The sequence below is a fragment of the Dunckerocampus dactyliophorus genome, chromosome 3, assembly GCF_027744805.1.
Source record: "Dunckerocampus dactyliophorus isolate RoL2022-P2 chromosome 3, RoL_Ddac_1.1, whole genome shotgun sequence".
Taxonomy (NCBI): Eukaryota; Metazoa; Chordata; class Actinopteri; order Syngnathiformes; family Syngnathidae; genus Dunckerocampus; species Dunckerocampus dactyliophorus.
The window spans coordinates 12692064-12719288 of record NC_072821.1 but is presented as its reverse complement, the minus strand read 5'-3'; the positions used below and the strand labels follow the sequence as shown (position 1 = coordinate 12719288).

The 27225-nt window shown below is 41.5% G+C and overlaps 2 protein-coding genes across 5 annotated transcripts; both read right to left on the bottom strand.

Annotated features, from left to right (window-relative positions):
• Window positions 1-3475: 3475 nt before the first annotated feature.
• On the bottom strand, window positions 3476-10929 carry polr2m (RNA polymerase II subunit M). Its single transcript, XM_054771442.1, has 4 exons — window positions 10605-10929; window positions 8503-9030; window positions 7980-8202; window positions 3476-6309 (listed from the first exon to the last, which is right to left on the bottom strand). The coding sequence occupies exons 1-4, from the start codon at window positions 10712-10714 to the stop codon at window positions 6169-6171; spliced, it is 1002 nt and encodes a 333-aa protein (XP_054627417.1). The 5' UTR covers window positions 10715-10929; the 3' UTR covers window positions 3476-6168.
• Window positions 10930-11836: 907 nt separating this feature from the next.
• Window positions 11837-26947, bottom strand: myzap (myocardial zonula adherens protein). Of its 4 annotated transcripts, none has more exons than XM_054771437.1 (14): window positions 26525-26946; window positions 25335-25415; window positions 20435-20512; window positions 19036-19200; window positions 18806-18898; window positions 18420-18533; window positions 18191-18343; window positions 16785-16910; window positions 16559-16687; window positions 16397-16482; window positions 16192-16297; window positions 14410-14493; window positions 14083-14189; window positions 11837-13982 (listed from the first exon to the last, which is right to left on the bottom strand). In XM_054771437.1, the coding sequence occupies exons 1-14, from the start codon at window positions 26597-26599 to the stop codon at window positions 13340-13342; spliced, it is 2040 nt and encodes a 679-aa protein (XP_054627412.1). In that variant the 5' UTR covers window positions 26600-26946; the 3' UTR covers window positions 11837-13339. The 4 variants fall into 4 exon arrangements, with proteins under 4 accessions (XP_054627412.1, XP_054627413.1, XP_054627415.1 ...); XM_054771438.1 differs by having other exon boundaries at window positions 14083-14144; XM_054771441.1 differs by having other exon boundaries at window positions 13751-13911; window positions 26525-26947.
• Between the last annotated feature and the right edge of the window lie 278 nt (window positions 26948-27225).

Genomic DNA, 27225 nt, shown 5'->3' with positions numbered 1-27225 from the left:
TGAGCGTCCAACACACACTTCATGAATATAATATTACAAACAACAAGCAGTAATGGACAAAACTGCACGTCACCCACTCGCTGGAGTTGGAACTTTTTCTCAGCATTATGAAATATAGCAGCCTACAGCTTTTAGTTGATTCCCACCACTCACGCTCTACCATGTTACTACTGCAATGCAATACAAGAGTTGACATTTATAGCTTCTTAATATTATAGTCTTTGTTTTATTGCCTTTTTTATGGCATATTATGTATGCTTCATGGCACATAACACCAAACCCAAATCTCAATGGTGGAATGTAAACTTGTGGTGTTGTTAGGATGTTGGAATATCAAGAGGACTTAAACACATGTGTGTTTTGTTTGATTGGCACACATAACACTACCCAGATTTCTATAATCCTCTGACTATGTAATTGTAGGGTAAAGTGCACTGACATAATCAGCTGGGCCTTTTGGGACAGATAATGGGAAGGGATGGTTTGAGGCATGTGAAGTTTAGATTTCAGGCACAGGAGTTTGTTGTAAAAAAGATTTTAGTGTTTCATTAAAAGTGCAGCTTTATCCTCATATAAAAACAGCAGAGGGTTCAGATTTCTCCAAAGAGAGTAAACAGAGAAGATGCCTGAAAAAAGAGAGGGATAAATACTTGGACAAAAGTGCATTGTTGTTGTAACCTTAATGGGAATACAATAATAAGAATTTTCCTCCTCATTATCACCAAGTGGATGGGCCAGGTCTCTTGTTGGCCCCCGAGCCCCCCACACCACCCCTGCCGAGCCCTGGCAAGCCAGCGCATCCCCACAGGGATGGCTTCCTTGCTGTGATGAGCTTTTGACAGGCCCCAAAACAGGCTGCTTAATGCTGTGCCAGGCCAGACATGGAGCGGCTGGGACGCTGGCAGCTTCTTGGCCCGCACCACACATCACGGGCCTCAACACATTCTACCCCTCCTTTTCCTCTTCATCCTCCTCTTTCTCCACCCTCCCCGCCTTTCCTTTCTAGTGCCTCTGGATTGTTATGCAAAGCTTTCCAAGCAGAGATTGTGGGAGCTATTTCAAGCGCAGATGTATGGTGTATGATCACACCAAACGTCTCATTGCATAGCACCATAAGTAGGTCCAGACTGAGATCTACTGCTCTCGGAGTTCAAACACCAGGTGCAGCTGGGACATGCACCACACCTCAAACTGAGGCATCGATGTTCTTACAGCTTGCGTGGGATCGATTCCCATGCATTCAATGCTGCATTCACACTCGCACTGCAATAGACTAATGTCCTGTCCATGTAGTGATGCTGAACAGGATAACAATGCGTACAATAAATGTATTATCACTACTGATAGTGATAGTGAATCCTTAAAGTTGCTCATAGCCACACATCTATGCCATAAAGCATTACACTCTAAAACCTATTAAGTACATGATGACAGATCCCATTTCATTAAACAACCAGCTTTTTGGCAGGGGACAAGGGACTACTGCCATCTAGTGTCTCACTCAGGCTACTACCAACAAAGCAAGCATTTAAACGCTACATGCAGTGCATCTGCTACAAGAGTGACGACACAAGCATAAGTCATCACAGCTTTTTTCCATTTGTGGTCCATTTTGTGGCTTTGGAATTGTAAACATTGGTCCAAGGAGAAGGAAACACTAAACGTGCGTGGGGGCATTGTTAACCCCCCACAGATTGATTTAGTGGACTTGTTGGAAGAATCATCTGAGCAGCGTCAAAAAAAAAAAAATGGAAAAAAATAGAACGAAGCATGCACATTGCACAATAAGCAGAAGCACGTGTGCGCTTCCTCAGACAAACCAAAGAGCAACGATCTTTGATGAGCAATGTGATTGCAAATGCACACAGACAAACAAAAGACCTTTGGGATGGAGGATGGACACTACTTTTTGCTGTTTTTTCCACAGAGTGGACATTTGAAAATGTGAAACAAAGCAGGGCTCCAGAGATTTTCACACATGACAAATTTAACACATTTAAAGTCAAATAATCACACACACTGGATGCAGCTGCCCCGCACACCCACTACAGAGCCTTTGCTAGATCGGGGAAACATTTGTGCAAGTTGGGGGTATTCATGTAAACACTGATGTGTTAACACTTTACCCAAGTCTATATAAAGAATACAACTGGTTCCAAATGTTCCTGCTGGGGTTTTAACAGAAATTACGACAGTTTAAACACCTTATGGAAGGACAGAAATGTCCACCTTTAACCAAGCATGGCCCACATATCACAGATCATATTGCATTTGATGTTTCATGGGGACCTACAAGATATTGCATGGCTTTTCTTGAAAGGGTGCCCCTCAGTCAGTACGTTTACATGCACTAAAGAAAACCGAACTATTGCACAAAGGGGTTGAAGCAAGCTTTTTAAAATGCACAAAAACACCTTCATTTGATTGTGTTTGACTCTTTAAAAGTTGGATAAACACTATGCAATTGAAAACCAGATTCCTGAGTGTTTATGCTCTAAGATTAAAACTTTGAAAGTAAATCACACCCATTGTTTTTTTTTGGTTTTGATTTAAATGGTTTTCAGTAACAATTACAGTTGATTTAAATTTAAATTAATGTTGTTCTTTGTTTACCCTAATTGACTACCCTAATTAAAAGAATATGATAATTAGTTTTTTTAGCCGGACAATCAAATCACAGCAATAACTAAACTATATATCAAGTTTCCTTCTGCTGGCTCTCAACGAAGGCAGTCACATGTTTTTCCTCTGCTCTCCCTTACATTCCCTGCTTTGCTTCTCACGTCTCGTTTTGTCCTGCCTCATACTTTGAAGAGCCTCTCTCCGCATTGCTCTCCAAATCTAAATCATGGAATTGATCATCTGGTCTGTCCATGCAATCAACAAAATCTTCTTGACAAAAAGCTCGGGTTCGGGGAAACCTGTCTGCCCTGACAGACCGTTTACCGCCGGTTACGTGATGGACAGTTGGGGGAAGTGGAGGGCCATCCTTTCCTTTAAGGAAACCGCATAAACCTATTCGGAACCATGATAACAGGTCTGTTGCTGATTGGATTAGGCACTGCCCTGGTGTATCACAGAATTCAGAAGAGAGAGACAGCAGTCCAACGTGCCCAGCAGCTGCCCGTCATGATTGACGGATCGTTTAAGAGACCAGAATGAACAAACAGAGTAGCCGAGCCTATTGGAATGCGGCTACTCACACTTACCCAATCTAATTAAGGTGCAATTCGGCCTCTCCCCCTGCATCTGCCTCGTCCAACGTCGCTGCTAGAACAGCTCCTACAGGAGATTGCTGCAGTGAGACACTCTGGTGCAAGTCTTCAAGTTCTTATGTTGTAAAGTGTGCTTATATGTTCCGATGTTGCTGAGGTTTTTTGCCAGTCCCACGCTGTACTCCCACATAGCAGCATAGCTCGGAGTTGTTTTTTTTCTCATCCCCTCTCATCTTGTTCTTTCCTCTCCTTTTATCGCACAATCTTCCTGTCCTGTCTACCCCCGTCATATTGTATTGTATGTTGTGTATGTACGGACGGATGATTGCACAATTTCGCTTGTACCGCTGTAGTGACAGATAACAGTCTTTCTGAAGTTTATTGCTGTGGTTCTTTCTTTTACAAAAAAAATAAAGACGTATGACTTCTACAATTCAAGTCGTCTGATTTGGAGCGTTTTTGCAAAGATGAGTGGAAGAAGATGTGCCATGCTGACATCTTGCTGCAAAAAGACTGATGCCATTAAAGCAAAAGGTGGTCCTTTTAGTAGTTAAGTAGAAGTGTGTTCACTTTCTATAGCCACTGTTTTTATGAAGATTAGAAATGCAGAAACAAAAAATATTTTCATATTGTCTTGAGGTTTGAAAAATATATTTTCTTCAAGCTGCTGCAAATCCCAGCCCAGAAGTCTTCTGGCACCTTGCTCACAATTTGAAAATCGCTGCACTAATGCATTAATCTGACAAAACTAGTTTTAAAATAGAAGACTGATGGATTATAACCTCTGCAAGATGGCTGGAATTTTTCATGCTCCAAAAAAAAAAACACATTTCTCAATGTGAAGCATGCAAGCCTGTGTGTGGCAAACTATTTGAACGCTAAAAGAAGCTGGTGGAATCTGGTCAAGGTGGGGGGGGGGTAGAGAAGTTATCCGAAACATGTAAAGAAGTCATTCATATGACTGTTTGAATATACACACGGCCAAACAGCTGCAAAATCTTCAGCATGCTCATATCACAAGCAGGATTCTTCTCACACACACGTCTCATCGTGACATATCTGCAGACATAAACTGTGAAGAAAAAGCAGACCAGTATTTTCTTCCAGATAGAACTTCATTGCCAGCACCTGCCCGGATTGAGAAATGTACTGCACAAGAAATTCGACAATTCATCAGTAAAACACATGAGTGATTGAGATGATAAAACAGGGAAAAACAGCTTCACTTGAAACAAGCCTTGTGCAATAAGCAAAGGGAGGGCTGTTTCTGATGAGGATGTGAAGATAGGCTGGAACATCATCTGCACAAAGCTGCTGTGCGCTACATTATTTCATCTACACGTGCCCTAAAAAAATATGACAAGTGGAAAAAGCATGAGCTCAGACTTTGCAACCTGGCAGATATAATCCAATCATGGTGCCGAGGGCCCGACTTGATGCATACTTTATATCTAATTTAAGACCGAGCTGACTGTTCTTGATCATTGCATTCCATTTTCCCCTCCAAAACATCAAATTATTCCTATTCCCGCGTGACGTGTAATTTCGGATGCGAGAGCTGGAGCAAATCACTTGCAGACTACTTCATGGGGTGCTTACAAATGTGAGACAGGGGCCCAGGGACCCAAGTACAAGTATAAACAACCTCATCAGTGGACAAGCTTCGAAAGAAAGCGTGTGAATGGTTCCTCCTTGACGACATTATTCTGAGTGCACCATCGCAAGAAACAAAAAGTGCCCCATAATTGGGAACAGTCACTGAGGTGGGCTGTGATTAATTCCAGCATAATGAGGATTCTCTGTAGAGAGGATTTGTTATTGGACATCATCTACACGGGCCACTCTGGAGCCTATCAGCAATCAGAAGGGGCTTTAGAAATAATTTCTGCAACATTTCCTAAAGGTTATCATGGGGCATCTTTAGACGTCACCCTGACCCGCATGACCCCACCCTCATCACCTAGACTGGTCTTCCTCAAAGCGCCGCCTCTCAGCATCAGGTTGTTTGAATTAAGAAGCTGAGCAGTTCAAGTGCTGGATGAGCGATGATGGGAAAGGTACCTTCTGTAGCTGGCACATCTTATCTACAGACATTATTAGCAAAGCTGAGACGCTATTTGCATTGTTACATTAACCTGCTGTCTGCCCATCATCGCCCGGCATGGCCAGCAACAACATCATCCAAATGCAGTCCAGATGTCTCAGGCCTTCCAGCTTCAATATTTTACTCCCTCCTGGATTAACGTTATCGAGCGTGTCACTGATCTCTGCGTGATAACACCTCACATGATCTTAAGACAAGCAGCGCCTTCAGCTGCAACTCTTCAATGACTTATCCCACCTGCATATGAGCTCTAAGAAAACACTATAAAATGCTGCTTTTAACAGTCAAATAACTCATACTCACACAATGTTGAACTTTCTGATATGTTCAATTTTGGCTCAAGAGGACACCTTTTTTTTAGGTTATTCTCAATACCACTATTTCCATGAAAAATACTATGAGCCTTGCACACATTATTAGATTCAATATTCCAGTGAAGCACATACCATTTAATTAAATGGAAATGTATTTATTCGTTTGTATATAAATAAAAACCTTGGACAAGAAAAGGGCTTTGTGTTGCTAAAACTGTTCAGCCAGGACTTTGTGCTGCTTGCTTTAAATAGTCTCATATAAATAGTTTGATGTTTACTTTGTATTTCATTGTCATAATAGAAAAAAATGTATATTTCAAATGTAGCACCTGAAACAAGAACATGAGAGTATTCATGCAGGAAACTGTAATACCTGATACCAACTAAGCGATAAGATTTGTAGCATTCAAATTCCATCCACTGTTAAGGCAGAGTGTCCTCTCAAGAGTTGTCGGCCTTGGAGTGATATCCCTTTCTATTGGGTGCTGATCATCTGCGTTTTCTCAGGGTTCAAAGGTCACACAAACTTCCCGGGTCAGTCTTCTTCTGAGGAGAACTGTGCTCCATCATGCACCTCCCTGTAGGCCGCCATGGGGCCTCTGTCAGGACTATAGCTGTCCATGCAGATCTTCAATCCCTCCGACAGTTTTTGTGCTGCCATCTTGGCCTGGAGCTCCTGTCATGAACCAGAAAACATGACTAGGCTCGCCACACTAGGCTCAAGGAACGCTCAGACACAATAAGTGATCATGGCAATGCTAACATGTTCTACTGGCTGTCATGAGTTCGAAGCTCTACTTTTTCTCTTTGTGTGCGAGATGGCATCATGCAGGGAAAATGCTGCCACCTAGTGCTGTTAAAAGGATAATGCATCATACTGTTCACTGAATGACACATTCAAATGCTATTTTTATACTTTATTATAATTAAAAAAGCATATACACATACAACCTTGGCTAGCCTCAATAATTAGTTCCAGAACTTCCAATTCTAACCAAAACAGCCACTAAACAAATCAATTATTCCCATAAGAAATAATGTAAATCCAATTAATCAATTTCAGAAAGCCAAAAATGTTAACACAAAATCCTTTTTTTAGTTTTACATGGAGAAAACAATTTGAAATGCATAGAAATACGTATAAATTATGAATGAAAGGGATAAATTAACATGATTCTTAACAACTTCCCAAAGACATGACGTGGCAGCAAGATCAACCACCACCTGCTTCCTGCTTCCTGCCAGCATTTTGACAAAGAAGGTGAGGAACACTAATTCAACAAATCACTCATGGAAAAACAGGAGGGAGGTGATGGTTGATTTCGCTGCCACATCATGCTTTTGGGAACAGTCATGTCTTCAATGAAGGTAAAAGTAACCTTTTTCATTCCTCATTAATATGCATTTACAACTGTTTATCCAGGAAAAACTATAATGTAGACATGTAAACTGTGAATTGTACAACGTGATGTATTCCAATGTAACTTCTATGAATGTTCAAAATAAATTAAACCATTACCACAAAAACATTTTGTTCCTTTTTTTTTTTTTTTTTTTTTTTTTTACATTTTTGAGAGTCAATCACTGATGTCATCATAGACAGGCGACGTAACATAGCTGACTTCCGGGTCCGGTTGTCATTTTGTTAGCTAGCTAATAGGATTCAATAATAAAGGCATTTTGTGATAAAAAAAAAATTACATTAAGAACACAGATGGATGGGGAGTAGGATTAAATAAGCTTTACTTCTTCCTACTCCTTTTGGATATGTGGAACTGTGAATTGTACTATGTGATGTATATCAATGTAACTTGTATGCATGTTCAAATAATATTAAACCATTACCGTTACCAAAATTGTGGAGTAAATTTTGGACATTAACCAAAAAACACGCTCGCTGAGGTTCTACTGTACTGTATTTCAAACTTAACATGCAGAATGAAAAATATTTAGAAAAAGCTGCCCAGACACTGAAAAAACTGTGAATTATATTTACTAATGATATGATGTTTAGGTTTTTCTCTATAAAAACAAAAGGAATTTAGGGAATTAGTTTACATTGAAACCATTAAATAAGAGAGTATAAGACGTGCATGTAGGAAGCGTAGTTCCCTGAAGAAACATCATGTAATATTCATTAGTTCAATCTGCCTTTATAAAGTTAATATAATAATTAGTTTTGTTTGACACTTCCAGAGAGGTATTAATTGAACAAAATGTTTGTTTTTAGGTGATGTTTGCAGTTAGAGGTCCTTCCAATATTTTGGTTGCTTTATTTAGCTATACAAGAAGAGCAAAATATGAGAACTAGATCAGATTTTCATAAATTCAGCAAACAAGACTAACCTGCTGTTTCTTAGTCTGTACAATCAGCAGGTCAGCAGACTCTTGCAGAGAGAGAAGCTGGGCTGGACTGTGGTGGAGAGGAGGTAGCTTTGCAGCCGTGATGTCATCCAGGTGTTTTCTGTCACGCTCCCTCCTGGCCTGCGCCGAGAGCGGAGACGACCCCTCAGACGACAGACTGGGTGATGAGGAGCCAGACGGAGAGTTGTCGCCTCTGTTGGCCAGCCTGGAAAGTCAGAAACGTTGAAAGGAGAACATTACTAATTAACCAGCCATATAACACTTGTTCTCATGACGGCCCAGGGTGAGCAGGAGACCATCTCAGTTGACTTCGGGTGTAGACCCTGGACTGGTTGCCGGCCAACTGCAGGGTACGGTTTGCAAAACAACCATTCCCACTCACATTCACACCTCTTTCTCACAATTTTGAGTCTCCAACTAGCTTAACATGCATGCTAGCAAATGATATGATACGGAAAGATATCAACATTATTTGTTATTTGTACGAGTGATATGATCTACTCACTGGTTTGGTTTGAATTTATGACGAGGGGTGGAAGTATTCTCTGTCCTTTCAAGGACTGTTACAATGTGAGGCTTTTTTGACGTCTGCTTCCTGAGAAAGTAGTTGTCCTCCTTATCCATGTTTTTACCACTAAAACCAGTGCGAGTAGAGATTGTGACCCTTTCCAAGGCCTCTGCAAGGTCGCCCTCTTTTGTCCCAACAGAGTTCAGAGAAGCCCCAGAGGCAGCCGTCACCATGGTTTCAGCAGCATCCTCTCTGCTGACAAGTCCACCCACAGTGATGTCGTCCTGCTCCGCATGAATGCAGACAGGTAATGCTTCAGTGGACTGTGATGCCGCTACCTCACTTTGAACCGCAAGTTGTCGCACAGTGAAGGCTTGCTGGTATTTGGACTGAAACTCTGTTCTGGCGGCTGACACCAAACTCTTCTTCCTTTCTTCTTCATCACGGTGCTCAATGGCGAGGCGTATCTTTTCTGCAAAGTCCCTCAACTTCTTCCCTTTGTCAGGAAGCGTCTCGATTAATTTCCTACAAACAACACAACAAAATATCCAAAGCAATCATTTATGGTACAGGTAAGAGGTTATATTTAAGTAAAGTTTTGAGATCGTAGCTGTTGTGTGCCATGAATGAAATCATGTATGAATGCATGCACCGAGCAAACCTACTCAAAAAAGGCACACATGCACAAATTAAGCTAAAATCTGAAAACACACAACAACCGAAATAACAAATTGATATACATTAATAAATGAATACCTCTCTTACAATACACCTTGGTGCCAAGTGCACATGTGGAGACCCTTGTGCTTGAACATGGTGTTCATTATGGACTATATGTGACCAGCACAGAAGTCCAATAACAAAACACAGCGAGGGTTCATATCAGGGGGGCCGTTCCTCCCAATCACGCCTCTCCAGGTCTCACTGTTGCTGCCAACGTGAGCGCTGAAGTCCCCCAGCAGAACAAGGGATTCCCCTGAGGGAGCTCTCTACAGTACTCCCACTAAGGACTCCAAAAAAGATGGGTACTCTGAACTGCTGTTTGGCGCATAAGCACCAACAGTCAGGACCTGTCCCCCCACCTGAAGGGAGGGAATCTACCCTCTCGTTCACCGGGTTAAACTCCAGCGTACAGGCCCTGAGCTGGGGGGCAACAAGAATTGCCACCCCTGCCCGTCGCCTCTCACTGTCGGCAACACCAAAGTGGAATAAAGTCCAGCCACTCTCGAGAGCACTGGATCCTGAGCCCTTGCTGTGCGTCGAGGTGAGTCCGACTATATCTAGCCGGAATTTCTCCACCTTGCGCACCAGCTCAGGCTCCTTCGCCACCAGAAAGGTGACATTCCACGTACCTCCAGCGAGCTTCTGCAGCCGAGAATCGGACCGCCAAGGGTGCCGCTTTTGGCCGCCACCCAGCTCGCTCTGCATCCGACGACACTGGCCCCTCCCATGAGCGGTGAGCTCAAGAGAGGGGGTACCCATGTTACCTCTTTGGGCTATGCCTTTATGAATTCTTTTGTGACAATGTACTGTCCTAGTTTGTTGGAATAATCAAGTGCTGACAAGTCTGGAAGGGCGTTCTCGCTATTTAATTGACAGCCCAACCTGTTCATCATGGAACATATATTTGTTAGATTGTTTGTTTTGTTGATTATTGGGTGTTTTAAATTTTTTTAAAACTAAGATTCAAGACATCTTACACGTTCTAATAACAAATAAAAGATTGTATCAACAATTTGGATTTAATAAAGATAATAACGCACACCCCAGCCTCTGTCAGAGAGGTACTCATTTAACAATACATCGCTGTTTATTATTGTGGTTGTAGCAGTAGTAGTAATAAATACCTACTGACCAAGTGCGTGTGAGTCGGTGAGTGCCATTTATTGTAATATTGTGTACACTATGAACTTCAATAGAAACCAAATTAGGTAGTGAGGGTTTCTCATGGAAAATACAATGAAAAGCCTCCGTGAAACTCTTCCAACTACTTTGTCAGCGTGATCGAGGGCGACTCAAGAAGCATGTATAGTATGAGCTGCCTGTCATCATATGTATGTGCATGTAACCTCCATTTATTGGGCGTATCGTGACCTTACTTGTTCGAGAGTACGGTGTTCTGTCGCAGCAGTAGTTCTTGGAGCTGTTCTCTGCTTTGGTTCCTCAAGTCTCCCACCTGTCCCTGACGCTCTGTCCACGGCGAGGACATCACAGCTAGCTAAACAGGTTAGCTAGAGCCGCTCTCAACAGCGGAAACTAGCTACACTTCTCAACGCGGCATTATTCATAAAACAAATATTTTCTATCCAATCTGATGAGTTTTATCGGTCGTTTTGGTGGGAGAGAAAACGGAATAAACCCCCTTAAAAGCGATACATTTATTTAAAATTGAAGCGGCAGCACTTTCAAAGTGTTATTCTTCTTCTGGGGTGAACATTAAATGTTTTCTACTTCCCCCCAGTGGTGGAATGGGGTAGTGGGAGCACTTCAACACAGTGAAAGTGTTGTAGCACCTCCCGCAGGCCAGATGTGTTACAACAGGCATCCATATACCAATTTGGGGTCCAAGAGATATAATTGTCCGTTTTGTTTGCGTTAATAAAAAAAAAGTTTGCCTTGTCTGATATTTTTTTTTGTACAACCTCACATGTGTGAATGTACAGTTATTCTTTGATTCTGACATAATGGACCCAACAAGTTGGATTTTTTTTGTATTGTTTTGCATTTTTGGTATGCATTTCGGCTGTAGAATTACAGAAAACCTGTATTTTCCACTGTGTATTCTATTCAAATTCAAATTACACTTGGGAATCCCATTTATTTGTGTTCAGCGCCCATCAACTCAGGACCCGTGGCACATGGGCGCCCTCTACAGGCGGGATAATCGCGCCCCTATGCTGCTCAGTCCACCACGTGACCAAACCAAACTGTATGTAAATGAACCAACTAACTAACAAAAAGTGAGTCAATGATATGCTTTCTGGGGTGAATATATTTACTGTTTATTGTATATTCACTTAGACATTAAGGAGGTACATTTACTCATACAGTATGGTCTTTAATATGGAAATACATGTTAGAGTTTGAGTGCGATATGTATGATGCAGTTTCTTCATCAATGCAGTTGCATAAATTTACCTGTGGCTCAGGAATGGCATTCACTTTATTAAGGTCTTCATGTGTATAAAATATTTATTTTTCTTAGAATTTAATCTGTAACATACCCAGTAGCAAATTCCAACCTGTTCAATATTTAATCCCACCACCAATTTCCCATAGTAGGATTATTATGAAGGCACGCCACATGCAAATAAATATCTTGTACATAATGTGAACATAACAAATATAATTTTAATTCATACAGAGCCAATACAAAATAAGAAAATACACACATAAAACATAGTCCTCAAAAATACTACTGCATTTACAAAATATGTCTCTTCATATGAGATTATGTACACCTACAGTTTATAACTTCATATTATATTATACAGTATATAGTGCTTTGTGCAAACAAAGGCAAAAGATTCTAAACTTCATTTCGAATCATATTTTTCACCAACTGGGCAGCGAAATTAGGAATAAAATAATAGAAGGAATTCATAAAAGTAAACATACAGTGTTGTTGCGTATTATTAAATTCGTTTTGCTAAAAGAATTAGCTACTTCTTTTTGTACAGAAAGCCAGCTTGTGTAACTTAGCACAAAAGATGGAAACGAGTGTAAAATGTAAACTGGGCTCTGACTGTAAGAAAATAAACATCAACTCCTTTATAGGTCTGTGCACTTCAAAAATGTTTGTAAATAGGAGAGGTGGTACACAGTAAATGTGATTGCAACTCATACAAAATAATGTGCTGTCATCCAAGGTTTCTACCAATATCATTTTTTATGCTGCTAATTTTTTATACTGCTCTTCCATTTTTCACTTTTTCACAATGGCGCCCATAGCAATAACTCACATTTGAAAATTCTGAGATTTTTTATTTTTCAAAACCAGGCTAAGTAATTTTACCTGTAATTGTCTTTCTTTGTTACGCTAAGGGGCTGCTAGCTGTAACTTCCTACTTCTTATTTAAAAAAAAAAAAAACAGTCACACTTCACAATAAAGGTACACAAAAATACAGTAGTTACTGAGCAATGAGGAACGAATGACTAAGGCACATAAATTTAGAGTGGTTACTGAGGAACTAATGACGAAGGCAAATACATTTTGAGTAGTTACTGTAATTTGAGTAGTTACTAATGAACTTGAGTAGTTACTAATGAAGAACTAATGAGGAACTAATGACTAAGGCATGTACATTTAGAGTAGTTACTGAGGAACTAATGAAGAATTAATGAGGAACTAATGACTAAGGCACATAAATTTAGACTAGTTACTGAGGAACTAATGAACTAATGAGGAACTAATGACTAAGGCAATTAAATTTAGAGTAGTTACTGAGGAACTAATGAAGAACTAATGAGGAACTAATGACTAAGGCACATACATTTAGACTAGTTACTGAGGAACTAATGAGGAACTAATGACTAAGGCAAATAAATTTAGAGTAGTTACTGAGGAACTAATGAAGAACTAATGAGGAACTAATGACTAAGGCAAATAAATTTAGAGTAGTTACTGAGGAACTAATGAAGAACTAATGAGTAAGGCACATAAATGTAGAGTAGTTACTGAGGAACTAATGAAGAACTAATGAGTAACTAATGAATAGTGGTCGGGGTTAGGGTTAGGTAGGTTCGTTCCTCATTAACTACTGTAGTTTTGTGTACCTTACTGTTAAGTGTTACCAAAATAACTTATCTCCATAAGTGATTGATCCTGGTGTATCACTGTATGTTTATATTAGCTGTTATTTCCATTAATTTCATGAATGGTGTATTGAGGCAGCGTATCCTTGGTCTTCTAGACGACGTTGAAGATTTGTCTTGATTTGACTGCGACTCAGCGTCCACCTCGTCTCTGAGCTGGCTCTCTGAAGTTTGCGATTCAAATGAGTTTCGGCTGGAGTAGAACCTTTCGCTTTGCGGTGTCGGGTTGGACTCTAAGAAGCGACTGTACTCAACGGGTGTGTAGCGAAGTAAACTGGACTCCAGCCTGCTGGGCGGAGGGTTGTTAGGCCTAAATGTCCTTAGTTGTGTGGGCATTGTTTGGTAGAGTGAAGGCTGCTGGATAGGAGGTAGGGCTGATGGTTCTGTGGGAGATGGTGGAGGTTGCATGGGGAGTGTTGTTTGGGTGGGTGATGAAGGTGGTGTAGGGGATGAAGGTAGTGGTGGTAATGGAGGTTGTGTGGGTGATAATGGAGGTTGTGTGGGTGATAATGGAGGTTCTGGCGGTAATGGAGGCGGCATTTGCGGTGGAGGTGGTATGGCAAATGGTGATGGATCAGGTGGGGGGTGTTCTATGGGATGGAGATGACTCAGTTCAGGCAGAATAGGAAGTTCAACATCATGCCATGGCACTTCTTCAACTCTGTTTGAACAGTCAGATGTTAAACAAAGAAACCCCGCCCCCTTGTTATTACCACACCCCCTTCATTAAACACTCCACTATGTAATGGGTCCTGCCTTACCTTGGGAGAATATTGCAGACTAGTCTTTTCTCCCCAATGTCCACATCTTCTTGTTCCCTGTTCTGTGTGGACATAAAATACTTGAGCTTGTCTTCTAATTCATTATTCTAGGAAAAGGAAAAGAGGAAACAAGACCGTCAGGTTCAGATTCATGCAAAGACTGCTGTCACCTTGTACATGTGAAAGTGGCTTGAAAGGTGCACAAAAAGGGGCCTCAAAGTTCAGGTAATCCAGCATTCCGCACCAAAAAGAAAGTCTTCTGCATCCACCAACCCACGTTGAACATACACTCATGCACACTAATAATACACACACACCCAACCTTACCTCACACTCCACTATTGCAATTCGGTCCAGCAGCTCTGAGATGAACATATCCTTCTGAGCGACTTGAGCTCGTAGTGTTTGCACCTTGACAATTTCAGTAAGAAAACACTGATGAGCCTCACATCACGAGATAGCGTGAGAACATGACATACAATGTTATAGTTTGCTGGCAGCAAAAAGGATCAGTGCTTAGTACTGTTGCCTCACAGCAAGTAAGTCCCGGAGTCCAACCTTACCATATAATGTTAGCATGTTGTCATTGTACTGTGATGGACACTTTTTTTGTGGAATGTAAAATCCTAAATAATTTCTGTGTGATTCTTGAGGACTGAAACCTGATTTTTTTTTTTTTTTTTTTTTTTTTTTTAATTGTGTTTAAATTGAAGTCAAAGTTTGAAATCACCGCGATTGTCATTTATTTGAAAACGTAAAAGATCCATCCATCCATTTTCTATGCCATTTATCCTCACTAGTGTCGTGGTTGTATGCTGGAACCTATTCCAGCTGACTTCAGGCGGACTACACCCTGGACTGGTCGCCAGCCAATCGCAGGGCACATATGGACAAACAATCATTCACACTCACATTCATACCTATGGACTATTTAGAGTCTCCAGTTAACCTAACATGCATGTTTTTGGAATGTGGGAAGAAACCCACGCACGTACGGGAAGAACGTGCAAGCTCCACATAGCGATGCCCAAGCGGAGATTCGAAACCAGGTCTTGCTGATCTCCTGACTGTGTGGCCAACATGCTAACCACTCGTGCGCCCCGCATTAAAATATGTTTATCTTTATTCTGCTGAGCCTCCAGAGGAGCTGCAGTAGGATCAAGGTTAGTTTGATGAGAGAGGACAAGCAGTTGGTGGACATTTGAAAGGTATTTCTTTACAAATGGGCGGATTAATACTCTTTTAGCGAAGGTGCCAGTACCTGTATCGACTCAATATAACAATATTTTGACACCTTTAGGGAAGATGATCACATGACAATGAAGAAATGTAATTTCACTAAGGCTACGGGAGCTATTTTTACTTCCGCCTGTCATTATGAGTATCCAATTTAGTCCTGTTTTAGTATTAATTTGGCCCACTTTTCAAATTATAGCCATGTAACAACCTGTGTCTTTGCAACATCAAAATACAAAGTATCGTCTATAACTATACTGTTGTTGTTTCGTGGTAAAATGGTAATATGTGATGTGAGAGAAAATTGTCTGAATACTTGCTGGCAAGCTTTAAATATCTTTTTTAGCAACTGATCATTACAAAAGTTAAGTATCATAATCTTTTCAGTGTAAAGTGCTTTGGGTCTCTGGAAAAAGGTGCTACATGAATCCTATCTATAATGATTATTATTATTATTATTAATCTAATTGTAGCGTAAAAAGAAGTAATTACAGGATGGTGTATGATTTGACAACTGAACTGATACTAGAACTTTATTCATTATTTCCCCAAAATATTGCGATTGGTGCCCTGCAATTGGCTGGCGAACAGTCCAGTGTGTGCACGGCTGTCCTCCCAAAGTCAGCTGGGATAGGCTGCAGCATACCTGCGACCCTTGTGAGGATAAGCGGCATAGAAAATGAATGGATGGATGGATTGCAATTGGTATCTGTGATACAGAGCCCTGTTTTTCTTGGTGTTGTATCAGTATGAAAATGGTGGGTATCATTAGCTGTCATCGCCAGGTACTGTCCTGGCATGCGTATTAAAGCATTTTTGTACCCTTGTAGTGATATTACAAACAAAACGACAGCCTCGAATGACCTCTCTTACCTCCTCAATCATCCCTTTGACCTTCCGCTGTTGGCAGAAGATCATGTCATTTAAGTGTTTGATTCTCTCTCTGAGACTTCCAGCTTCACTTTGCAGATCTTGGGACCTGTAGACCACCGACAGTCACCAAAACAAAACCCGGAAACAGCTGTTTGACCAGTAATCTCAACTAATTGTCTTCTGTCTTTGGACACACATCAATTACCTTATGGCTGCAGCTCCGTCTGTTGTATCACTCTGCTCCAAGAAGCGCTCACATTCCTGCAGTTTTTGTTGGAGTTGACTCTTTTCCTGTGAGATTGGTGAAGTTTTTATTATGTGCACAAAGTACATGCAGTTTTTTTGGGGTTTTTTTTGCAGTGGTTACCGTTCCCATGCAGTCAAGTAGGCGCTCCAGTTCACAGATCCTATCATCCCTTTCTGCAATTTTGGCCTCTGCAATTTTGATGTTCAGCTCTGCTTCCTCTAGCCGTCTGATGTACTCATCCAGTTTGACCTGTACAAGCAAGAACATTGTTTGAAATGGCCCAGGACATGTTCATTCTTTCAGCAATGGATGCATCACATTGATCAAAAAGCAAATATTGCAGCACCTGGAGTATTTCAATCTCCTCCCTGTGTTTCCTTCGCTCTTCCAGCAGCTTTTTGTCGTAGTCCCTTTGGAGCGCCATGGAGAGCTCCATTAGGGCCTTGCTGTTGGCCTCCCGTGAAGACTCCACCTGGACAAAAAGCAAAAATAACCACTGTGCACGGCAATATGTTCCATACTGATACAGGAATGACACAAAACTGCAGATGTGAAACTGTTCTGCAAGAAAAAGACAGTTGTTGACAGTTGACAGGCGTGTGACCAGTTATAGGAAATAATCACATGAGTGGGATAACATTTGCATGCAGGTCAAAGAAGGTCAGTTAGTTGATTTCTGACCTACAGTTAAACTCTTTTTACTAAACAGTGCTGCCCAAGTCCAATCTCATGTATCAGTATTAATTAGTGGACACAGGTCACATGTGTGTTTATAACAGTGCTTCCACAATTTGGACAAATGAAGGACTTTTTTTTGTCAAAAGGCTGCTGAATATATAACTCATCATCTTCCCCACTAGGTGAAGCAACTGCACTGTTGCGCTTCCATGCACCTACAGTCAAGTGAAAAAATTAGGACACTTCCTGGTGTAACTCTTCTACTCCTTAACTCCTTAACATTTCAGATGTATCACTTCACATTGTGCCTTTTTGCTCCATTTGCCCCCGTTCAAAAAAAATGTATGCAGTGTGCCAACTTGTGGTGTACGGGCCACACTTTGGACACCTCCGACCAAGTGTAACCGTATCTGAATCTCCACAGCATGTGGTGCACACCTTTGAGAGCCGGACAAGCACCTTTCTGTAATGTTTGAGCAAGACTGGTTGAAAAACATTGGCGCCATCAAGCATATCGTCTTTGCACTTGAACATTTGTCAGATGATTATAAAACATTGAATACATGTATGTATGACATGCACACCAGCAGGGGCACTACAAATTTACATACAGTCATGTGAAAAAATTAGAACCCCATCGGTATGTATGAGAAGATGGAAAAATGTCCGGTAGGATACATTGTGGCCGTCTATGACCCTGCAGTGTACATTTATCTTTTAAAAGGCTGAATTCTTGATACAGCTCTTGTATTGCATCTCATTACCTTGTGAGTGTGAACACTTTTAGGACAATCTTGATGATTGCTGTCTTTTCACATAAGAGCAGCTCTATAATGGAACGTGGCGTGCAAAACCGGTCAGGACACATGCAAACAATACACTGTGTGCCCAAGGTGTCATCTTTTCTCACATATTGCTGCACAACTTGTCCGACGTCTCTTATCAGATTTTGTTCTGGAGGAGGCTGACTTGTCAGACCACTGGGGTGACGACTGTGTCCATGAATGTGTCAGAGCAGGTACTTCCACAGTAAAATGTGTCACAGTAAAATGTCTTCCTGCACAAACTTCCTACCTGAAGTCTCAGATTTTGGTTTTCGGCGTGTGCCGCAGCGAGCTCTCTCTCCTTGTCTCTCAGCTGTTCTTGTGTTCTCACACAGGTGCTGCGTAAACTCTTCATGTCCTCCCTCACGTCCACTCGGGTCTGGCAGTTCTCCAGGAGGGATTTCTGCAAAGGCAACACAAATGGTTCCACTTCTTACTGTTACACTGTGCACAATATCTTCATGTTTGCAGTTGGTTACCTGCAGGCCAATGTTGGCTGATATAAGTGAGCTGTTCATCTGATCAAATTTCTCCATGGCTGCCGTGCGAACCTTTACCTCGGACTCCAGATTCCTGCGGCGGGAGTTGGCAACCTGTAAAGACACATGCAAACTAGGAATTTTCTTCGGTACACTGGTGCAACATAAAACAAAGATTATACTCTAAGGGCATGCGAATAAAAATAAACAAAAATAAAGAAAAATTAACAAGATATAAGATTTAAAAACTGTTTTTATAAAATTATGCATTTTAATGAATGCATATTAAATATTATTAGACAAATATTGCTTGTAATGTAATGGCAATAGAGCATGACCATATAGAACAGCAAACATACAGTGTTCTAAGCACATGATGCGCTTACCCTTATTTCCTGGGAGAGCTTGTGCACAGATTGCTGCATGCCTCCAAACTGGCCATACATGCGCTCTCTGACCTTCTCTAAAGAATCTCTCACCTGTATAAACACACAGAGAAAGCATGCCGATAGGATCCATCATACAATCTAACAAACAAGCAAGCGGATGTCACAACGGTGTATGTGTGGGTGAGTATGTGTGCGTGCTTTTGGTTTCTTTCAAAGTCTCCACTCACCTCCCTGATGTACCTCATTTCATCATGAAGGTGATGGACAGTCCACTCGCGCGCCATCACTTCCTGTTGTCTGTCCGTGTTGTTCCTTTGCACTATGCCATACATTTTGGGGCCACGATGCTGCAGCGAGGGCTCTGGCAGCCCATTGGTCATGTCGCCGAGGTGCTGAGGGAGACAAGGACGCACTGCTCAGGTTTCCTTCAGCTTGGACTGTCCATTTGTGTGCATCCTGCCCGTGTGTGCACAATCGCTCTAAGAGGCCTTTGTGTTTGTCGCACATGCTTACATGTGTGCAGCGCATCAAGTATTTGCAGAACTGTTGCTGATCAACAGTGGAAACAGGAAGTTGGGAACGGACGTCAAAAAAAAAAAAAAAAAAGGAAGGTTGAATTGAGGGTGTCAAGTTTCTAAAACCCAGAACCTGAGCTGCTGTCCTTGCTGTCTACTGGACCTGCAGCAGCCAGCGGACCAAAGCCAAACAAGATGAGAAGTGCAATCAACAAATATTTAAGGTCTCTTATTTAGATTCCGTGTCGCTCTGTGTAGTCTGGCGGGCCTTTGTCATGTTAATCATGTGTCTACATTGCATTGTTTAATGTGTACACTGTTCATGGCTGAAATGACTAATAGAGAACCGTGAACCTAACAGACATTGATAGATTTTGGTGCGATAATGCGACACAAATTGGCCTCAAATTACAACTCTTGCCACCAGCAAGTGATGAAAAAATATCGCCTATGACTAATCAAAAGCAGTCATGTAATAAGTTGGTTTATCATCAGAGATGACATAATATGAACATTTCATTTCAGCCAAATTGTTTCCTGAAATTGACATTATTACTATTGCAACAACGCATCATCAGTAGGGTTAAACTAACCTGTCTCACAGCGGTCTAATCCCAGCTCACGTTCCCTATTAGTGGGTTTGGGACTGAGATAATAGATTTGTTATCTATCAGTAAATACCTTTCAGTAAATAATTGTCTAATAGAACAACAGCTCCTTAATGATTTATGACACTCTGTCACATAATCATCATAATACATATTTGCTCAATTATTTGCAATTTATCATCAACAGTGGTGTGAAGATTAGAAGCACGAGATCCAATAGAAAACCTGCATCAACAAATTGCCTTTATAAATACAACAATGCTCCGTTTTTATTGGCAAATGTAACAATATGTTGATCATTGTGGTAGCTTGCAGTGCACTGAGAGTTGTTTCTAACATTTTGGCAAGTGCTTTCCTGACAGTGTCAGTCAAAACTGAGCATTGCTTTCTTTGTAAAGGCAGAATTAATGATAGAGCTCTTGGACTGGATCGCATTAGATTGTGCAGGTGTACCTAATGTTGTGGTTAGCACAGTGTCTAGTTTTCATATGGAGGATGCCTACCTGCTTGGGTGACTCTCTACCAGCTGGCCTCTCCCTTTGGATGAGCCCATTCCTTTTTTTCCAGCCATCTTTGTCATCCTGCACAAATATAACACACGTGCTCATGAACAAGATGGCACTTTAGAACATGTTCAAACTAATGGGGTTCCTGCCAACAAGCGTCCGTCACTAGCCCCTTTTCTACCAAATAGCTCCTCAAACTAACTGTTTTTGTGGCACATTGTGCTCAAAGTAGTCATTCAATCAGACGTGTTCAGCACTGCAAACCCCACCTATGGGTTCAGGATCTTAAAAAGTACAACATGAGATGGTGGTCTGAGTTCATTCTTGTCAACATTTGCTTTTGAAAATGAGGGAAATTCTCCAAGCAGGGTCTCCCTCACCCCCCTGACACAAGAACAAGAAAACAGAAGGGGGGACACCCGACTGCCCACTGCCAATGCGCCGCACCATTGCTCTCGCAGATGCACAAGTGTGGATACAGTCACCTTTTTTTTTTTTTGAATGAAAGTTAAAATACAGGAAATGTACGAGAAACTTTTTAAACCGGAGAACGAGAAAAATGGGCAAAATGCAAGAGTTTCCTGGGCAAAACGTGAGGGTTTGGCTGAATGGTTCCTCCAAAATGGCCAGGAACTTCATTTTGGGCTCAGTTCCCGCGGCCCAAATGTGCATAGTTCTGGGGTAAAGTTACTACGGTGAAAAAGGGGCTTATGTATCTAAACTAACATTCCAGACCTCTTGTCTATCAAAGGAGGCGTCAGTCTCCACATGCAGTCAAGATAAAAGCGAGGAGGACCAGAACAAAGACTGCAGTGTTGTTGTTGTATGGACGCAGGCCAGCCTCACATTTCTCCAGCATTTCACCTTACTGCTGACAAATGATGAGGGTCTCCCAACAGTGCTGTCATGTGCTGCATGCCCAGCTCTGATTTGTACAAATGGTCTAAACAATGCACACTCTTACAGTGTTTGCTTGGTCGTGTTGCCAAAACCACAGGCACTCAATTTGTTGGAAAGGAGAACATGTTTCACTTTGTTGTTGTTGCCATGAGGAGAGCACTGGACACTCCATTAGGTACACCTGTACGATCAAAAAGAAAAATTTACTCCGAAAATAAAATATTAATGATTAAAAAATAATTTCAAATAATTTTATAAGTATATATATTATTTAAACTTCATTTAATTGTATTATTAATTATACATTTTCAACATTAATGCTATGCTAAAAAAAATTAAATATATTCATTACTGTGATGGTGTACAAAAAAAATGGTAAAATAAATACAGTGGAACCTTGGTTAGCATCATTAATTCGTTCCAGAAGGTCTGACCCTGAAATTGACACTAACCAAATACATTTTTCGCATAAGAAATAATGTAAATCCAATTAATTCCAGAAAGCCAAAATGTTCACACAAAACACATTTTTATAGTTTTACAATGATAGTTTTAAGTGCATAAAACAATTGGAAATGAATATAAATACATAGAAATGATAAATTACTATTTGAGGCTACTTTTTCCTTTTTTGAAGTCAGGATTCCTGACTTGACGATTCCCAAAGACACAATGTGTCAGCAAGATCAACACGGACACCACCTTCCTGTTTTGCCATGAGTTATTTCTCCAATCAATGACTGCTTCTCATCTCAATAACGCAAAATGGAGCCAAAGTTGCACGTGCCAGCATTTTGATAGAGAAACACGATTGAATTCAAGAAATAACTCATGACAAAACAGGAAGGTGGTGTCCGTGTTGACTGCGCTGCCATGTCGTGTCTTTGGGAACAGTCAAATTCTTAATGAAGGTAAAAGTAACCTTAATGTTCACTTATATCTTTCATTTGTCATTTGTATGCATTTCAAATGGTTGACACCTAATCGGGGCGGACACTAATTGACGTTCCATAAGAATGATTGACTTTGTAAAGGCTCAGTTTGAAATATACTGGCTGACATTAGATTGTGCTTGTGTGTTAAATGTTGTGAATCCACGTCATCAACTACGTGAGTTCCACTGGCATGTACAAACATGTTAAAGGCTCGCCTTGGCGAGTAATTACACACCAGCACAATAGTAAAACACTTTACTGAGTCATTTAGAGCTCACAAAGGTTCCTCTCATTCAAGGATTGAGTCAAGGCCACTTTGAGGTAAATGAACATTTGCGGTAAAAGCATCCAATGCAGTCAGCGAGGAGGCTTCTTTTGTGTGGCTTGTCTCCTTCTTACGTGGCATGAGGATGACATATCACGTCTCAGCTAGGACATTCTGTTAGCTTGGATGATGTCCATGTTGTATCAGATTGCGGGACACTCCCTTTCTATATTTGTAGCTCACGCAAACACACATTTGTGTGGATATTGCATGTCTGGGTTAAATGTACAAGACTTTTGTTGCAACCCTCTCAAAATGCTGCCAATAATGCATGACATCTCAGAAACCCAGGGCCCGTCCGACTGGTTCAAGGGCTCGGGAGAGACCCAGAACATGTTGGAGAGACTATGTCTCTCAACTGGTCTGGGAACACCTCGGGAGGAGCTAGACGAAGTAGCTGGGGAGAGGGAAGTCCTGGCTTCCCTGCTTAGGCCGACCCGACCTCGGATAAGCGGTAGAAGAGCTCAGAAACTGAATCATCTTTCATGTTCAAAAAAAGTGGAAACATACGAGTGAATGCTGCTGAGGCCTCTCTTGATGCATTATTGCTGCGGTATCATCGGAGGAGGTCAGGAGGAATTAAAAATGCATCCCAATCAAGAGTTTAGGAGGCAAAATGAAGCCTGAGCATTTCTGAGCCTGACTTGAGTTAACTTTGAGTGTAGCCGTTGAAAAACACAAGGAAGGCAATCCTCCTGAACTTTGCTCTTTCCTTCAATCAGCCATTTGTTGATGTGTATCTGCAGTGTATTGCAATGCTCCTGCCCCTGCACCATCTGGAAATACCCCTTGTAATATAGTATGTCAATGAGGGGAAAGTTAAGTAGTCACTCATTGGAACAGTCTGGCTCATTAACCCAGTGCTCGATTAACTAAAAGCATCCTTTTGTTAGGTGGCAATAGTTCAGTCTGTGAGGTTTGCAGGTTGCTGACGTGCTTCTGACTAAAAGCTGTAAATGGCTGTCGAGATCACATTCCTAGCACTGTTGAAGACACCGAACCTCCAGGTCCTCTGGGGTATGACACGGACACAATCAGCTCACCCTGACATCCCTCAGGGTGGAGACTCAACATCCATCTCAACAAAAGCACTCACTTCGGGCTTGTTTACATGGGAACAATATTGGGGCATTTTCGCACAGTCACAATATGTCTGAATATTCATACGCAGGGACAGCTTATGGCACAAACACTCTATGGGGTTGTTCTGGGACAAAACCGCTAGGGGGGCTACATGATCAGAGAGGCTCTAATTATGTTCTAGTCAATTTACATGTGCATTGTTTCTATTTTCAATCATGGCATTTGGAATGGTGAATTTGATGAGAACCATTAAAGGCTGAAATGAGGCCTATAAAAAAATGAGGAGTGGTCTAGAAGGGAGCAAAAAGAGCAAACCGGAGACGGAAAAGAGAGCGCAGAATAAAGGTAACATTAGGTTTTTGCCATTCAGTGGTGGTGTAGTGGATGCATTGTGTTTACTTATTGAAGATTTTGCACATTTGAGGTAGAGGTTCATTTGCTGTTTGCACAATGTGAAATATTTCTATGCTTTATATTCAGATTACAGTGGGACCTCGGTTAGCATACACCCGGGTTAGCATGTTTTTTGGTTAATTAAAGTTTTTGTCTTGGTGCTGTGGCATGACCTTAAAAATGAGGTTCATGCTGGAAAACCCTCCAGTGTGGCTGAATTGCAACAATTCTGCAAAGATGAGTGGGCCAAACTTCCTCAAAAAGAGACTCACTGCAAGTTATCACAAACACTTGATTGCAGTTGTTGCTGCCAAGGGTGGCCCAAGTTATTAGGTTTAGGGGGCAATCACTTTTCTACACAGGGCCATGTAGGTTTGGATTTTTTTCTCCCTTAATAATATAAAGTTTCATTTAAAAACCGCATTTTGTGTTCAGTTGTGTTGCCATTGACTCATATTTCAATTTGTTTGATGATCTGAAACATTTAAGTGTGACAAACATGCAAAAAAAGAGGGCAAACACTTTTTCACACCACTGTAAATTTTAAGTGTGCGAAACCGCTCACGCGCTGTTGCTGAGTTTGACTCCTAAATACCTCATGAGTCATGAAATCACAATGATGTGCTGATCTCAGACAGCATTTATTTGTGTACATGTCTTAGTAGACAAACTAAAGTACACGTCATCACAGGCAACATGTGTGTTCCTCGCCTGCCAGTGTTCCACCGGTCAGGACCACACCCACCAGAAAGGGGAGCACACTCCCTGATTACCGCAGCGTGTTATCAGCGTGTGTGTATGCTGACAGGACGAGTCCGGGGTCAAAGTTCAAACACAACACAACCGCAATTCGATAAGTATCCTGAACAGACACACAACAGACAGCAAAACAACACAACATGTCTCATGCTGTCATGTTAAAACCAAATAAAAAGCGGGGGCGGCGTCGCTCACAGCAAACACTCGCGGTGCACACATCATCACACACATGGACTCACATGCGACATTTTGTTGAACAAGAGTGTGTGAAAACAAAGCTAAACTGAGCAAACGTATGATAAGAATAATCTATAATGCAGCTGAGGTCACAGTGTGGGGAGAATGTGCAACACATGACCATGCACACGCCCTTCTGTCAGGATTACATAAGACACACATCTTGAGGAAATTGGTTTCACGTCTTTTCAGTCAAACCATGTGGACATCAGGCAGGGCAGCTAAGTGTACAATTTCAGTGATGGAGACAGTAAAAGTCACTCACCGCATCCGAAAAAGCAGATCTGGGCTCCTTGTTTGCGTCATCGCCTGCGTGGAGCGTCAACCGGAGGCGTCGGATTGTCCTCTGAGGAGAAAATAGTCACAGAAAAATCGAATTACTGCAAGAAAAATGATTCCAATCTGAAAGACTCTAGACGTGTCCTAACACTTTTGTCCAACCGCACCAAAGACCAAGTTAGGTAGTACAGTGGTTAACTTCTTTTTACACTTGTATGACAGCCAAGAATGTTCCAAAATGAGATGCCATGACATTAACAGAGGTTATCTTCTTTTTACACTTTTTATACAATGTTACAAAATGAGATGCTGTTTGTCATTGAAGTTGTGTTAAAATAACTACCCGAAGCCCCAAGACTCCAGCGACTTTCCCGATACTTGCGTCGAGCTTTGCCATGCACAAGTTACATTTTACAGGGGTTAACTTCTTTTTACACTTGTAGGACAGTTAAAAATGTTACAAAATGTGTTGGCATTAAAGTTAAGACAGTGTTTGGTTTTTTACAATGTGTAAATTTTTTTTTACAATTGTAACAGGAAAAACAATGTGCTTAAAGATAGTAAAGGTTTTGTGATGGCCACAGTTTGACCCTGGAACAGATTATTTTTATTTCCATTATTTCCTATAGGACAAATGGAGGAAACATGTAAAGTTGTTGTGTAAATGTTACAATAAAAAAAAAATACAAGACAAATATATTAATAATAAACAAATTATGTATTAAATAAATATATTTGAATGTAAAATATAACAGTTAATTAATTTAAAAAAATAAATACTATAGAAATGATTCAAAAAACATCTTTCTTAAGTTAGGAGGATTTATACACTGAAGTGCAAATACTGTAATTAGTACCGCAGGTTGAGCTGACTGGAGGTTTTTCTTCATTCGAGCAGGTTTAAAGGGCAGTAGTGGTGGATCAGAGCAATGTTCAAATAAACACCTGTCTGCCTGCAGCACATTCAGCTCCACTTACATGCTCTTCTATTGCCGTGCACGTTTTCTATAACAAATACTGTGTTTGACAAGAGAACATACACAAAACGCACACAAGTAAAACAGAGGAGGGAGGGGTAAAAACACACACAGCAGTGTTTGCAAAATAAAGAGTAGAGTAAGAAGAGACTATGAGGGACAGTGGATGTCCTCGCACGCTGACTAAGGGACTTCTTACCTCACTGCTGGACTCCGGAGAGTCCGCGGTAGTTGTGGTGCTGGAAAACGTTCGTCCAAGCCCGTAGTGAAGCATGTCTCCTCTTGTGTCCACTCCACGGCTCCACGGTGCGTCTCGCCCCCCTTCCCAGCCCAGCAGACCCTCCTCCCACTCTTCCTCTCACTGCTCCTTCCTGAGTTGCACTCCAACTCTCATAGGCACCGTGGAGCAGGGGAAATTCCACTCTTGTTAAAGTATGGTGAGGGTCACGCTATAGCTGCACAAGTTCACACTCAGGAACAGCAGCACAGCAGGGACATTGTTCGATTCCCAGCCTGGCTGCTGCTGCACAGTCCACCTGGCTTGACAGGCTTGTCAGTCTCTCAGCAACCACGCAGGCTGTGAGCTCCCATCAGACCTGTTGGGCCACATTTCACCTCCCTGCTCCTCTGCCCTGAGAGCAAGATATGCACAGGGCGGGCTGGGCCCCTCCCACCTGGCCCGGCACAGGTGGAGCTGCAATGACAGGTACTCTCACCTCAAGTCACAGGAAGAAACCAACACAGTATCACTAGAAAATACGCAGGAACTAGAAATTCTAACTCCCTGAGAAAGCACACGGGAATGCTGAGAGAAGATAAAAAGTCAAAGAAAGGCAGCTGTTAGTACATCACAGCCTATCATAGCAGTCTTCTTACACCATATAGTCCTTCACATACTAA